We start from the raw sequence: 14923 nt of genomic DNA, 5'->3' as shown, positions 1-14923 counted from the left end.
TGATTTACATGGAACAATAAAAACGGATAAGACCTCATCTTCATTAAAGAAATGTTTTTTGTCCCATCAAACTACAAAATTACATCTATTAAGAGCTCAGTCTTCACAGCTGACTGGTCATTTCAAAACACAGAAGACACCTCCAGATGTTCTCCTTTGCCTTTTAAAGGTCAGGAGCGCTCATGTTAAGGCACCTCTGACACGAGTCACACAGCAACATGGAGATTTAGAAAGTCCCCATCACATCTTCATGACCTTTGGTGAGTAGCATCCAATGATGTTCTACTATCACCCTGGAGTGAACTTAGTAACTGGAAACAGAGAGTATTTCAGCAATATTGACGGCACCTTAGATAAAAGTAACCAAATACAGAGATTCTGAGGGGCTTTAATTTTGAAATTCCACATCAGATCTTGGTGACCTTTGTTGAGCAACATCTGGAGGGGTTCTATAGTAATCCTAAGGTTAAAGTATTCACCGGAAACACAGTTTTGGTTTAATAATCATGGAAACTTGGGTAAAATAAATGGCCATTTTTAAATAAGGAGCATCCAGTTAATCCCAAAACATTAAGATCGTTCTCATATATCCATATTCACAGGAGGACCTAAGACATTTAAAAAAAAAAAAAAAAACAGAGGGGTAAGAATGACAACTCCAGGTAATAAATGTTAAAAACATCGCTTTTATTTTGAAAGGTCCATGCTACCGTATTTCATGGTGTATGCGTGACCTACAAAAAACCCAGTGAGGGCTGGCTTGACTGTCGTTTTCGAACTGGAGGCTGGCTTGACTTCAGTGAATTAACGTCAGCGGTGAGGGCCGTGCGCCCAAACATCGTAACAGATGTCACCGAGTAATCAGCATGCATGGATTTATCAAAAGTTTATCAAACTGTGCGCATGGCGAGAACACGGTTTAGTAATCTGTTTGATTCGTCTCAGTGTTAATTTAAGGACTTTCAAGTCTTTTTTTTTTTAATCCATTAATTGCCCAGTAAATAATTGACATAAATTATAAATTACATACATTGCATGATGAAATAATCTTAAAGTGGACGAAAAGAAAGCAAGCAAGCAAGAAAGAGGGACAAAAAGAAAGCAATAAAATAGCACAACGAACTCTCATGTTCTGTGCAAGGCTAACAAAGCCTTGATGGTCTTCAACATAAAGATCACTTATTAGCCTTTTGCAGTGCACTGTGGGAAACCTTGTTTATTTCACATTCAATCAAACCTCTCCAATCAGCCCTTGCACACTCGCTAACTGTCACTTGAGGTTGATTTCTTGATTATGGCAGTGAAACTAGATGTAAAGAACTGTCAGTCTTTTATAGCCCTCTGCTCAGCTGAAAGCAAAAAAAAAAAAAAAAAAAAAAAAAAAAAGCAGTGCACTGCTGCTCCACAATAACGCTTATCGCAGCGCTCAAAAGACACGCTTTTTTTTTTTTTTCTTTCTCAGGCTTTGCGTGCCGAATGCCGCTGACAGATACCAGAAGATGACAGACAAACAATTACTCATTCCGTTTGTAGGATTTTCAACCTCTTACCCTCTTGCTTTGTTGCAGCTGTTGACGTGATTAAAAGAAGCAGAGCGTATCCTTTCGGTCCACTCATATCCTATGCAATCAAGTGTAAAGAAAGTGAGTGTAAAACCGCGTCCCCTAATAAAAAAAAAAAAAAAAGAAAATCTCATTTTAACGTACTTTCAGAAGGCCATTAGTGAGTGTGAGCACTGTGCTGTCTGCAGCTGCGGTGGCCTACTTCTTAAACGAGGCTGTGAAGTGTGAACACTTGCAATGCTGAGCAATACAGCCGCAAAACTTTGGATTCAGGAGCACTGGAGTGGTGTGTTTGAAGTGAGCTAAATCCTATTAACTTCTTGGTACACTGCATTGTGCTGCGCCTTGTAAACAAAATGTGCTGGCCCAAATTAAAATATTCAAGGTAGCTTGCTTTGTTGTGCTAATATTTGGACAATAAGCATCCAGGGGAATTTCGGGAAAGGCCGCGTTTGATCCATTTTTTTTTCCCCCCCCCGCGCAAGTAATGGAAAACCGTAAAGCGCATTAAGGGATACCGTGAGCTGCAACTTTAACCTGCAGATGTGACATTATAGCGCGGTAAAGAATCACAGCCCAGGTCTTAAAAAGGCGCGGGGAGAGAGAGGAGAAAGAGTAATTATTCTGCATCCATTCGGTGCTCTATTTTGCTATCTCCTCTTTGCAGCAGCGAGCAATGCTTACCAGAGACCTGACAAGAATTGCCAATGATTTTTGCTGCTTTACTGACAATTCCTCAGTGTTTGTGCAAAGCGATTTAACTCATCAAGGCTCTCCTCTGTGCTTGTGTTGTAAGGCCTTGAAGAGGCTGTGTTTGTGCAGTGGGGCCTTGGAAGACGAGCCGCTAAGTCTCTGCAAATATAGTGCGGATGTGCTAACATTTGATTTTGTAAGGGGAGGCTGTGCAAAAACATTTTGTGCCACACTTATTCAAAATTACCAAGACATTTTTTCCAAGCTGTGCAAACCGATGTCGGTTTAAGTCATGAATATAGATTTTTAACACACATGTCACAAAACAAACCAACCAAAAATAAAATGCACGCACAGGATTATTATTAGTATTATTTTTCCTTTTTGTTTCAGTTAGGTGTTATTTCTGACATCTTTGTTCCTGACACAATTTTAAATATTTCACACTATCACTGCTTGCGTAAATGTTCCCTATGTACAGCAGCTCTTATTAAAAAAATCTAGCAAGGCAAAGGACAAAAAAACAAACAAACGGGTTATTACCTAAATGTTCTGTGTACATTAATGTGGCACAACACTGACTGGTGAAGTGAATAACACAGAATATCTCTACACCATGGCACCTGTTGGTAGACGGGAGGTGTTAGGCAGCTAGAGAAGGCTGGGGGTTACTGCTTAACCTAGAAAATCCTACCTACCTAACAACCTCCCTCTGGACTGCGGCATGTGCTCAAATATGAGAATGCATAATTGTAGAAAACCACCGACCATGTGCATGTGAGCAACAGCACGGTACCATGGAGCAATGAAAAATTCTCTTTCAATTCAATTCAATTTTATTTATATAGTGGCAATTAATGAAATATGTCATCTCAAGGCACTGTCAAGTCAAATTCAATCAATTTATACAGATTGGGTCAGATTATACAGATTGGCCAAAAAATGTCTTATCTACGGACAAGCAGCATTCACTCTTCCTGAAGAGCGTAGAGCCACAGGGAGAGTCGTCTGCATTGTCCATGGCTTTGCAGCAATCCCTCATACTGAGCATGCATAGAAAATGTGGCCTGGCCTGTGAGTGGAACTTACTAGGGGAGCAAATGGCTCCAGGATGAACTATGGGAAAAAGGCAGGCCTGTGATAACCTGACAACAGCCAGATGCTTGTCTTGCTCCGCCTAGCTCCACTCACATCCATCTGGGACATCGCACACAGAGAGTGATTTCTCCAACCAATTTTATTGTCCAGCCAATCAGGACGCAGGGCTGGAGTTTCATAGATGTGACGTAGTGGAGACGCGACCGTGACGTGAGACTGTTTTGATAGCAATGGCGGCTCGTTGAGGAAGCAAGCGTTAACATTGATGCTGCTATTTCTTCTGTGTTGTCCAATCTACCTAATATTGTTACATTAAAAGAACATCAGAGAACGGCTCTGAAGGCTTTTGTTGGTGGAAACCATGTTTTCGCCCTTCTCCCGACCGGATTTGGCAAGTTTTGTTTTCCGGGGCGCGTCCGTGGCGGAGCGGTTAGCAGTTAGCGGTTAGCGTGAACCATATTAGGAGGCCTTTAGTCCTCAACGCGGTCGGCCCGGAATCGACTCCGACCCGCGACGCTTTGCCGCCTGCCTTTCCCCTCAGTTTTAGGTCAATAGTGCTACATAATTTTAAACTGAATAGATCACGTGGTACATTGCAGTTTAACAGACATCCAGGGCATGTGATATGATCTGAGGCAGAAACTGAGACTTGCGTAACTTACAGTGCCCATAGGTTCATTTCACAATTTACTTAAATGTATTTTAACTTGGAAATCATGTGCAGAGTTTGGTTATAAATCAATATCCCAAGCTTTAAACTTCTCACACAATTCATGATTCCATCATCTGAAAATGGAAAGATATTGGCACAACCACAAGGATAGAATTAAAAGACCAATAAGTCAGATACTTATTGTAAAATAAACCTAAATTATTCTCATTTGTCACCTGGGATGGAAGTAACATTCCCTACAAACAATCTGTTCCCTCCATCAGCAATGTCTTAGTCAAGTTTTCTCCTTTTAATCCTAGAGGTACGGTCCGGAACTACTTTGTTGCAGTGTGTAGCCCGTGTTTACTTCCAGGTTCCTGAGCCAATCATCTGACAGTTCCCAGGGTTCCCAAAACAGAGCGCATCATTCGGTCTTTAATCTGGGCAAAACATGGAAGCCAGTAAGAGAAGCGGACCAGAACCAGGACACAATACAACATCAAATGTCAAAAGTAAAATGTCAGTGAAGATTGACAACAGCAATGTACCACTGATAAATGGCTTTTCTCCGTGAAGGTGTTGTGTACGTGTTGTTCTGATCGGCAACACCAGGTGTCATTATTAATCATTGCTCCTTTAACCAGAGACACAACAAAGAGGTTTGTGGTATCTCTGGAGGAGCTGCAGAAAGCAAGAGTCCAGGTGGGAGAATCTTTAGTGCAGTTCGGAAAAGGGGCCATTATGTATGAGTGGCAAAAAGAAAACTGGAGTTGAAAGAAAACTTTGAGAAGTCCAGTTTAAAGTTTGCCACAAGCCATCCTGGGTCACGTCAAACACATGGAAGAAGGGGCTCTGGTCCAAACTGAACTTTTTGGACAGTGTGAAAAACACTGTGTGGTAGAAAGCTAACCCATCATATCAACATGGTGAAACAAGATGTTGGCTTCGGTAACGTGTTTCTTGACCAGCAACAGGGAAGCTGGTCAGAGTCAATGGAAAGATGGATAGGAGTAAATGGAGGGTAATGACGGGAGAAAACCTGCTAAGAAGTTGCAAAAGCTTGCGACTGCCACCTAAAGATAGGGCCCTTAATAATTCTCTATACACTTAACAATCATGCACCACTTTCTGTTTGTGATCAGACGGAAAAATATATTAAAAAGCTTCAGTGGGGTGTGAATACTTTTGCAAATACTTTTTCAATACTCTTTTTAAATGTTTCTGCAAAGAGTGAAACATTTGTTTTTCATGGAGGCATCTCTGCTACATAGGTAGAGTACAGACTTCTTTGATGGCTGCTTGTTTGTTATTGTTGCTTCTCGTATTCATTTTTTATTTTACAGGATTAGCAACACAGACAGGGAAATATGGTAATGATCGCATTAAAAACCAGTGCAAAATATAATCAAAAGCTTTTTTTCCCCCTTTTTTTTGGGAGGGGGGGGAGCAACTCCTGTGGTCTGAAATTCTTCTGGCCTAATTAAGAAGAAATCTGAAGAGTCCCAGTTCTGAATAACATTGATGAAATACGTTCCTCTCATGTTGCTGAGGAGATCAGCGTCCTCCTACATGCCACATATCCTGAATAAACATTTGGTTTTGAAGTAGAAAATTAGGAATTACTGTTCAATCATGAGTTTTTAAAAGAGAGACAGTGCTTCTATTTGTTTCTCATTTATTTTTTTATGAGGGGATGTGGTTTACATTAACTAATATTCCATATTGCTGCATTGTTAGCCCTGGCTAATTTGCAATTCCTGTCACCAAGTTTGCATTTTATCTGGAATAAAAAGCCTGTTTTGGGGGGAAAAAAAATAAAATCATATATACTCTCCTACCTGCTTAAATTATCCCATAAATTATAGTCAATAGCAGCAGGAGCTTTTATGTCCGTAACATCCAGTTTTAAATCCTTGGTTCACTGGCCTGAAGCTCAGGAGGGAATTCAAATCCACAACAATGAATAAGCAAACATTCAAGCAGACTGATATTCTTCTTTAATAGACTTTGGATAATAGGGTTCATCTGCATGAAAATTTCTTCAAATACAGTGCCAAATCCCACGTATACTGCTCGTTTGAACTCGACTGCGTCTTGTTTTCGACAGTCGTCCCCGTTCTTCAATGCCTCCCCGAGAACGGCGGCCGTTCTTGCATTGCATTTTCTGATTTCCATCCAAAAGTTGTGCTGGTGGCGTCGCTCTTCCAAACGCAGGAGAAAAAAAAAATAATTACTTCCCCACGCAGCATGCAGGCATTAATATTAATAAGCCGCCGAGGTACACTCTGCGTCCCTAACTCCTTGTCATTTAAAATGTGAGCCCATGAGATAGTGCTCTAAATATATCTGCTGACAGATCCAGCGCAGTAATGAGCTTGAATCCAATGTCTGTCACAATATGGTGCCGTTACTCCTCGGTGACACCATCAGGCTCTTCAAGGTGACGGATGGGTCAGAGGTGACTAATTTTAGCAATTGTTGCTTTGGCTCAGATTTTTTTCATTTTTTTTTGTAAAGGCCCAATCTGGGAGAAAACTCTGAGCCTAATTTGACCCTGAGTAATGGCCGATGTCGCCCTTGACAAAAGGAGGTGAAGAATTCGTGACTGGAACAGATTCCTTGGTGGGGTTACATCATTATTTCATAGCTCACAAGGGGTTTATGTGGAGTTTTTATGAACGATATTTGAAACTATTTAAAAGAACGTTAAACATTTGGCTCAGGCACATATGAGAGATTCTGGTAGCCACCTATATGATATTGCTGTCTGAAAACATACTTTTAAAGAAAAAATCTAAATGTATCAAATATTCAAATATGTCTTGGTTAAAACAAAAACCCTAAACTAACTGAAGTGAATATTGAATTTTGCATCCATCATTTTTAGAATTACATTAGTATTATTTGTCTATGACTAACACCAAATATTCAGATACATTTTATGAAAGGTGCACTGCCTTCTGTTTTCACTATCTGAAATCAAATCAGGCGATAACTTTTATTTTTATTTTTAGGCCAGTTTAGGAATAAAACCATTTCCTGTTTGTAAATGTTAAATTCCATAGGTACTGGATTTACTATATCGTTAACCAACGTGGTAATCTCCTGATGATACTGTCATGGCTTTGTAAATGTCTAATTAAATGTCTAATTACAAGATCAAATTTGAGTTAAGTGATGCTATACCTGTGGGTTGGTCTTAATGTTGCACCTCAAAAACACCACTTCCTTGTACCACTATCATCTTTAGGTACACATTTCAGATACCTGAAATTACTGAATAAACTTTTCAAAAAATCCCATGCAAGTGTATTCACAATCAGTGATGTGTACAAAATGATGGTGAATAATCAAAGAACTTGATGTTGGTTACAGTGGAGACATTGGGTATACATTTATAAGCAGCAAATTCTGTTTATGTAAAAAAAAAAAAAAAGATAGGCAGGTTGTGATAGTGCTAATATGCTTATTTTGTTCCACAGTGGTACAGCTGACTGCTCAGACTGTGAAGTGTTCATTGCCTTCATCAGAGAGATGGCCTGGGGGATGAAACTGTCTGTTTTTTTTTTTTTTTTGTAAATAGTAAAAATACCATAGAAAGGTCCAGCCATCACAACATTTTGGACAAAGCCGGGCTTTATATCCAGAAATGCACGTGTTTTTGTGCAAAATGCGTGTCAAGCCTGAGACAAAATAAAAATAAATCTTTGGTGAGATTATGTGTGGTCTGATTGAATGAAAACCAAGGTGTTGGGTTATAAGGCACTTTGGTGCATTTGGAGGAGCTTTTTACATTGATTTGTTATAAAGCGAACATTTATACTTGATGTGCCACATCCCGCTTTAGTTTGTGCAAAACATTGGTGATTTTGTTTTTTAAGCTCCTGACAGAACCCCAAAAATAAATAAGATAAATAATAATAAATCAGCTTTATTTTACAGGTATGTGTACACATACGAGACATTTGACTGTAGATTATACAATGCTCACAATGTTCTTACTTATAGAGTAATGCAATAACACAATGGTGCAGTAATAAAAATCAAGCAGTCTACACATTTGAAGACACTATAAACAAGTGTGCGAATTGAAAGAATAATGCAATGGTGCTATGGGCAGAGTGCAAAGGATGGCAGAGTGAGTCTTATTTCCATTGTTGTTTGTATTCTGCACATGTCGGAGGTGGAAGTGATGTACAGGTGCACGTGCATACACAGATATACATGTCCACAGTGTGATGAGTGCAGAGAATGGGAATGCTGGAATAAATGAGAATTCTATACGGTGATATGTGCAAGAGGTCGGTGGATTTGTTCCTCCTAAAGTCCACTCTCTTCTCCACAGTTTTAAGCCGGTTAAGCTCCGGGCAGCCAGCTCTTCTCCCTCTGCACTCATTAGTGTAGAGGGAGAAGATCAGTGGGGAACGCACCCACCTCTGCAGGACACCAGTGTTAATAGTCTGGGTTCTGGATATGAAGTTCCCCAGCCTAACCATCAGGAAGTATGTGATCTACTGACTGGTTGTAAGGGTGACATAGTGAGCTGGGTGGGTTTGGTGCTAAAGGGTGGGTGTGGGGGGGGTTGGGGGGGGGCTGTTTGAAGATCCTGTTGGAGCATCGGAGAGTTGCGAATTTGGGCTTTTCAAACCAGCCAGTTGTTGGGTACCAGCAACAAGTTAGGCGATGATCTCTTGTAGTTTGTAAGTGTCTACTCACTTTTCCACATTGCCACAGAGTTGCTGTCTGATTTTCCTGGTTTTTCAGCATATCACCTCTTTGCTGCTTTAAGTTCTTTAGTACTCTGTTCCCACTCCTTTAGACTGATGAGGCTGCCTTCATATTGCATTGTTTAAATTTTTGTCGGAGTTGTACAGCTAATACAATATGTTGTACTCTAAAATTGTCATGATCCTTGGGTGTTATGATTTTGTTAGTTTTGGATCATATCTTCAGTTATTTATTGTTAGTGGTTTACCTTGGGATTATATTAGTTCCTTCTATCCTGCTTCTGTTAGATTTCTGTTTCCTCCCTGTCCACCCTGTCAACCCCCTTTCAGTGGGGCATTTCTCAAATGACGTCACATTTTTCCAGGTTCCCCGGTTGGTCAGACAGGAAGAGTGTAAAGTACATTGGCAACAACCACAATACTAATCATTTTGGAAGACGGCGACATCCCAGGAGTTTCATATTAACCTGCTTCAATGGAGAAACCTAGCATAGAACAGCTGAAACGTTGGTGGAAATGTAGAGAGGTCAAAGTGAGCGGAAATAAAGCAGCATTAGTAGAAAGCTTGGAGAGGATGTCTTCTCCTCTCACACAATGGATCAAACTCAAGGAAGAAAGCCACTGAATCGGTGTAGAACTACAGTCCCGTTCTCTTGCTGTGTGGTGCATTACCCAGAAAAAAGGGGTTCTGTCTGAAATAAACAAAGCCAAAAAAAGCAACTGCATGTTCCGAAACAACCCCAAGAAACTGCAACCACCAACTCACAAAAGTTACAACTGACTTTAGAGGAAAACAAGCCTCAAAGTCGCTGATAATAAACAGACTAAATGCAACACTGAAGCTCATATAAAGCTTTAATGCCGCTAAGTTCGCTGGTTTCAGGTCTGGAAGTTCAAGTGTTGGCTCCTTACCACTGAGGAAATGTAGAGACCACATTTAGGTGTTTGATCAACTTCCACAGAAAAGTCCTCTCAGTTACAAGCTCCACCCAACACTGACACTTCTCTGCAATCCTTCGGGGTTTTGGAGAATCAATGGAAAGAAGAACCTCCATTCACATGATCATGATCACCATATCGCTAGTCACTCCAGCAGACACCAGTGCACCAGCGCCGTTTTGTTGTTGCCATAATGTGTCTGCGATATTCAGGACAGATCTGTTCACTTTTTGACTCAAACAAGCAAACTATTCAAGCATTACCGTTCTGCTTGTACGACCAAAAGATGGCCGCAATGCATGCATCTAAATTTAGTAATTTGATGTCATTTGAGGAATGCCCTATTTCTTTGCTTGCACCTATTCATTATTGATTGATTACCTTCACCTGCCCTCCTCTCTGTTTTCCCCCTCTATTCAAGACTAATGTTCCTCTCCCTTGTTGTCAGATCCTCCGCCGTGTTACCCTTCGTCTTATCATCTCCTGTTAGATCGCTGAAACGTGTTTATAGTCCGTCCAGTCTGTAAGTTTTGTTTTCAATTATTAAAAGAATCCTTCTTCTGATCCACCTGGTTCTTGTCTGCACCTCGGTCCATCCTCCACCTCCCACAACACGAGAGAAGGTTCTGACCAAGACAACCTTTTAATAGACTGGCCAGAAAGAGCTTACAAAGAGGCAAAGGTTATGGTGGACTTATTGCAGCACCTACAGCAAACCAACAACTTGCCCTGGAAAAAGCTGGAGCTGGTGAACTGTTTGAGTTTGTGGGCAAGGGAATGGGGAAGATTTTTTTCCCCTCCGTCCATATCAGAGGAACTGCTGGGGAAAGAGGAGACCATCCGTTAGGGATTGTTAACGGAGATCTTGGAGTCAAGCCTCCAGCAGATGGTACATGTGATCTCTTTGCGGCTCAGCCATACCAATCAACAGCAGTGCTACCTTCCTCTTCTGATCCAGCCCACGCATCCAGTTTCCCTGCAACTGCTTCTCCGCGCTGCAGATCCCCTGAATCAGGCTTCCAGCCAGCAGACTGTGGGTTCCTCTGGTCAGGCCGCTGTTCTCCAGAGCTCATCCAAGGGTTCCAACCTGCAGGGTTCTCACCTCCAAGCTCCTGGTTTTACCTTTCAAGGGTTCCCACTTTCATTGCTTGCGCCTGTCACTCTTAATTACTGATTGATGGCTTTCACCTGCGCTCCTGCTTTTCTCTCTGCCCCCCGCCTCTGTTTAAACCATCCGTTCCTCTCCCTAGTTGTCAGATCCTCCCTTGTGTTACCGTTCATCTTATCCCCTCCTTCTAGATCGCTGGTCCGTGCTTATAGTCCGTCAAACCTGGAAGTTTTGTTGCTTTCACCTATTAAAAAGGTTCATTATTCACCAGATCATTCAGCTGCCTGGCTCTTCCTCTTGCTCTGCACCGGGGTCCAGCTTCCACCTCCCACAACATGACAAAAACGTTGCAAGAAACAACATAGTCACATGTTTTCAGGAAATCTAAAGTTCTAATTTAGAATATAGATGAATCAGGCCCTGATAAGAGTGGAAAAGGTGACAAACTGAAAATAAAGCTTGCAATTGGGCCACAAAAATACATTGTTGAAGTCACCTTTGGTCTGATGGAATAACGTTCCAAAACAAAGTTCTCTGTTTTTAACAAACTTCTCTTCTAACTTCCAGCTGCATTCTAACGCGGACAAAGGCGACGGCACCGTGAAGTACATCCTGACCGGAGACGGGGCTGGCAGCCTGTTTCTGATTGACGAGAAGTCCGGAGATATCCACGCCACCAAGAGGCTGGACCGGGAAGAGAAAGCCATGTACACGCTGCACGCCAAGGTCGTGGACAGAACCACCAATGCAGAACTCGAACCCGACACTGAGTTCAACATAAAAATCCACGACATCAACGACAACGCGCCGAGATTTGAAAAAGAGGTGTTCTATGCCAGCGTCCCTGAAATGTCCGAAGTTGGTGAGTTTTGGGTTTGGCTCTACAGTTTTGCTCAAGCATTCACCAGAACAATGCAGCTCTCCGAGGATGAAAAAGGAACCATGTGCCACGGGGTTATATTGTACAAGCCATGTGCTTTGGCAGCTGATTAAGAAAAGTAATTGACTCTAATCTAAATAGGAATAAATTAAAACGATATGATGAAAGGAAGAATATTTGATTATCCTTCTTCTGACATATTCAACATTGCTACAGACCTTTCTGCCTCTTAAGAAGCTGATGGAAAATTACATCGGTCACTTTTTATGACCCGTTTTGTTGCATCTAACGCTAACAAAGACACAAATGTTAGATATGCACCAAAAACCTGGTGTCATGGCCAATTTCCTAAAGCCTTACTCATATTGAGATTGGCTCATTCCAATTTCTCATTACGAACTATATCAGCAGGATTCAAAATCCTCTCTCCAGCCAACTATGTGGAGTTGGAGATGTACAATGTACCTTGCTAACCTGCCTCAGTTCACCATCGTGAGAAGCAAAACATTTGACCCAAGTCACAACCCAACCTTAAGGCTTTGAAAAAATAAGGAGAATCCCTAGACGGATCTCTGTCTCAGTTTTATGGCATTTAGCAAGACAAGCTCATTTTGGTAATCCCTTAATGTCATACTGTAAAAGTTAAGTCATTTTAAATAGTTTCTTTCATCTCTGTGCCTCATCTAACTTAATTTCAGCCTCACCTCTGTCAGTTTGCCTCAGGGCAGCAGTGGCTACTAACATAGCTCACCACCGTCAGGGTGTGAATGTGTGTATGAATGACTGACTGTTGTGCAAAGCGCTTTGGGATCAGAATAGCTAAATCGCTATACAAGTACAAGCCATTTAATTTATATATATATATATATATATATATATATATATATATATATATATATATATATATATATAATTTTGATTAAATGAGGCCATTGGTTTTGAAAATCAATCACAGAGAACACGGCCCCATGGCATCTGACTAACAATATGCAAGTTAGTTTGGTTGCTAGAAACCATCATTATAAATATCACTAACAGGTTGTGAGCAGCAAAGGAAGAAATCTTGTTTTATAGTGTTTTTGAACGAGTTTTAATTTCTTAAATCGCAGGGGACACTGAAATTTGCTGACATGTTTTTGATGGACTTAGGTTTCTAAGTTGCATGTTCATTTTCAGTAATATATTTTTATTGTGCTGCTTGTTCCATTATCTTAACAAACCTCTTAAATGCATTAATGGCAAAACAGGCAATTAGAAAAGCCTGCCAATTCATAAAGGAATTGTTTAGTCATTCATAATGGGTTTAATAACTGCAATATTAATACTACATCAAAGCTGCCTGTAAGTCTGACTTTTGTCATATAATTAACTTTCTGCCGTCAGAGCTGGAATTTCTGTAAGTTTCTTGTATCAAAGTTTGCTTTAGATCCTTTGGGCCCTGTGGATTTGGAGGATGGTTTTGCCTTGCTTCCTGCAGATGCCATTAGATTGCATCAGATTTGGATTTCTTGAGGTTTGGAGGGCTTGGATGAACACCTCAGTTCTCTTTTTCTGTTTTCTTTGATCCCTGCCTACACCGTTTTGATGATGCTCCCTGCTTTTCTGATGAACTGTTTTGACAGGAGGGCAAATCCCAAATACAGCCTAGAACTCTCATGCTGCTCATTTCGCAGCTCACAGGTCATAATAATATGGCTGATCATTATATTTTAATAGCATATGGTAAGACGCATTCAGATGCATAAAGGGCAAGCCTCTGTGATATTGTGCCGCTTAGGTTGAGCAGCTCCTCTGCAGTTTTCTGGCTGTTTGGTTGGTCAGCCTCATTGGGCATTCATAATAAGTAATGCCATTTGCCATTTTTTAATACGGAGCAGAATTATTGAAAGTTTAGATTGTCACAGTCTTTCCAATTAAGTGTTTGCTTCGTTGCACTCCATTCGAATGCAAGTAATGGGAATAAATCGGTTGGCAGGAATATAAACAAAGCTTATGAAAATGATGCATGCAAGCTGAAATCAATCCTCAATTACAAAGCTGCAAATTAATACACAGGAGCAATCAGGGGTAAATCAAAAAACCAATTGCCTTTATGACAAATAACAATACTCAATTTGGAATTCATAAATGGGTGTCCTCAGATTTCCCAGCTGCACGGGCTGCGGCGGAGAGGTGTGTGTCAGGGTCACCGCTACTCATCTGTGGACTAATAAGCTGCCTCACATGTTGAAACTGAACACGTTACTTTATCAAGGCAGCCAGCCATGAAAAATCAGCAACCCCCACCTCCTCTTCCCTTTACGCTATCGGTGGAGGAACTAAGTGAGACAGATGTTCAGGGGATCATTAGTATGCAGAGAGACAGTCGGACCCAAACAGGACATGGCAGAGGTCTCCTGAATGCCAAGGACAGTGTCGGCGGCGGGGGTTACTGAAACGCTCGGCTGGATAAAGCGGGGTTTATTACGGGGGCGAAGTCAATGTTTGGATGTTTAAGAGGAGCTGAGCTCGTTCTAAGCTTCACTGTGTTTTTTTTTTTTGTCATGGGTTTCTGACGGAGTGATGACCCTGAACAGAAATACCGGAGTATCACATTAAGACAGTGTAAATACAAACACTTTTAAAAACGGATCCTTTTATTTTTGTTCTCAAGGTTGAAATTGTAAAGCATTATTTGAGAAAATACACGAGAGTCACTGCTGGCCAAAAGTAACTCACATTTTTTCCAAAAAAAAAAAAAAACCTTGATCTCCAGGGCTTTTCAGAGAATATGTCCAACAAAATGACAGTTTTGAAGTGGCCTAGTCAAAGCATGGACTTAGATCCAACAGAGATGCTGCTGTGTGATCTTAAACTGACAGTTCATCCTCTAAAAGCCCTCCAACGTGTCTGAAATGAAACATTTCTGCAAAGAAGGGTGAGTGGGCATTCCTCCGCAGTGATGCAAAAGCCAGTTGTCAGAAAATGCTTGATGGCAGTTGTTGCAGCAAAGGTCGGCAAAATCGGTTATCAGGTTTAGGAGGTAATTACATTTTTCCTTCCTCTCTTTCTTTCCTTTACTTGCATATATTTAAAGTTCTCAGAGAAATCCAAATCTGCTAAAACTGATAGGTTACATCTTTACAAAAACTGAAGACTGGAAATGAGCCACACATAAATACATAAAATAAATCATTTTAAGTCATTTTATATCAAATTAACTATGTTTTTGACTTCCTGAACCACACATGTTATTAGAACAGTTTAAATTTATTCATTATGTTA

The 14923-nt window shown here is 40.8% G+C and overlaps 1 protein-coding gene across 1 annotated transcript in view; it reads left to right on the top strand.

The window, feature by feature from the left end:
• LOC105931191 (cadherin-10) overlaps nt 1-14923 on the top strand; it is a 44965-nt gene that overhangs the window by 20671 nt on the left and 9371 nt on the right. Inside the window, exon 3 of the mRNA XM_036133553.1 lies at nt 11347-11641. Within this exon, the coding sequence (XP_035989446.1) occupies nt 11347-11641 (295 nt within the window). The remainder of the gene's footprint in view (nt 1-11346; nt 11642-14923) is intronic.

The sequence above is a fragment of the Fundulus heteroclitus genome, unplaced genomic scaffold (genome assembly GCF_011125445.2).
Source record: "Fundulus heteroclitus isolate FHET01 unplaced genomic scaffold, MU-UCD_Fhet_4.1 scaffold_636, whole genome shotgun sequence".
NCBI lineage: Eukaryota > Metazoa > Chordata > Actinopteri > Cyprinodontiformes > Fundulidae > Fundulus > Fundulus heteroclitus.
This window is presented reverse-complemented; position numbering and strand designations above follow the sequence as displayed.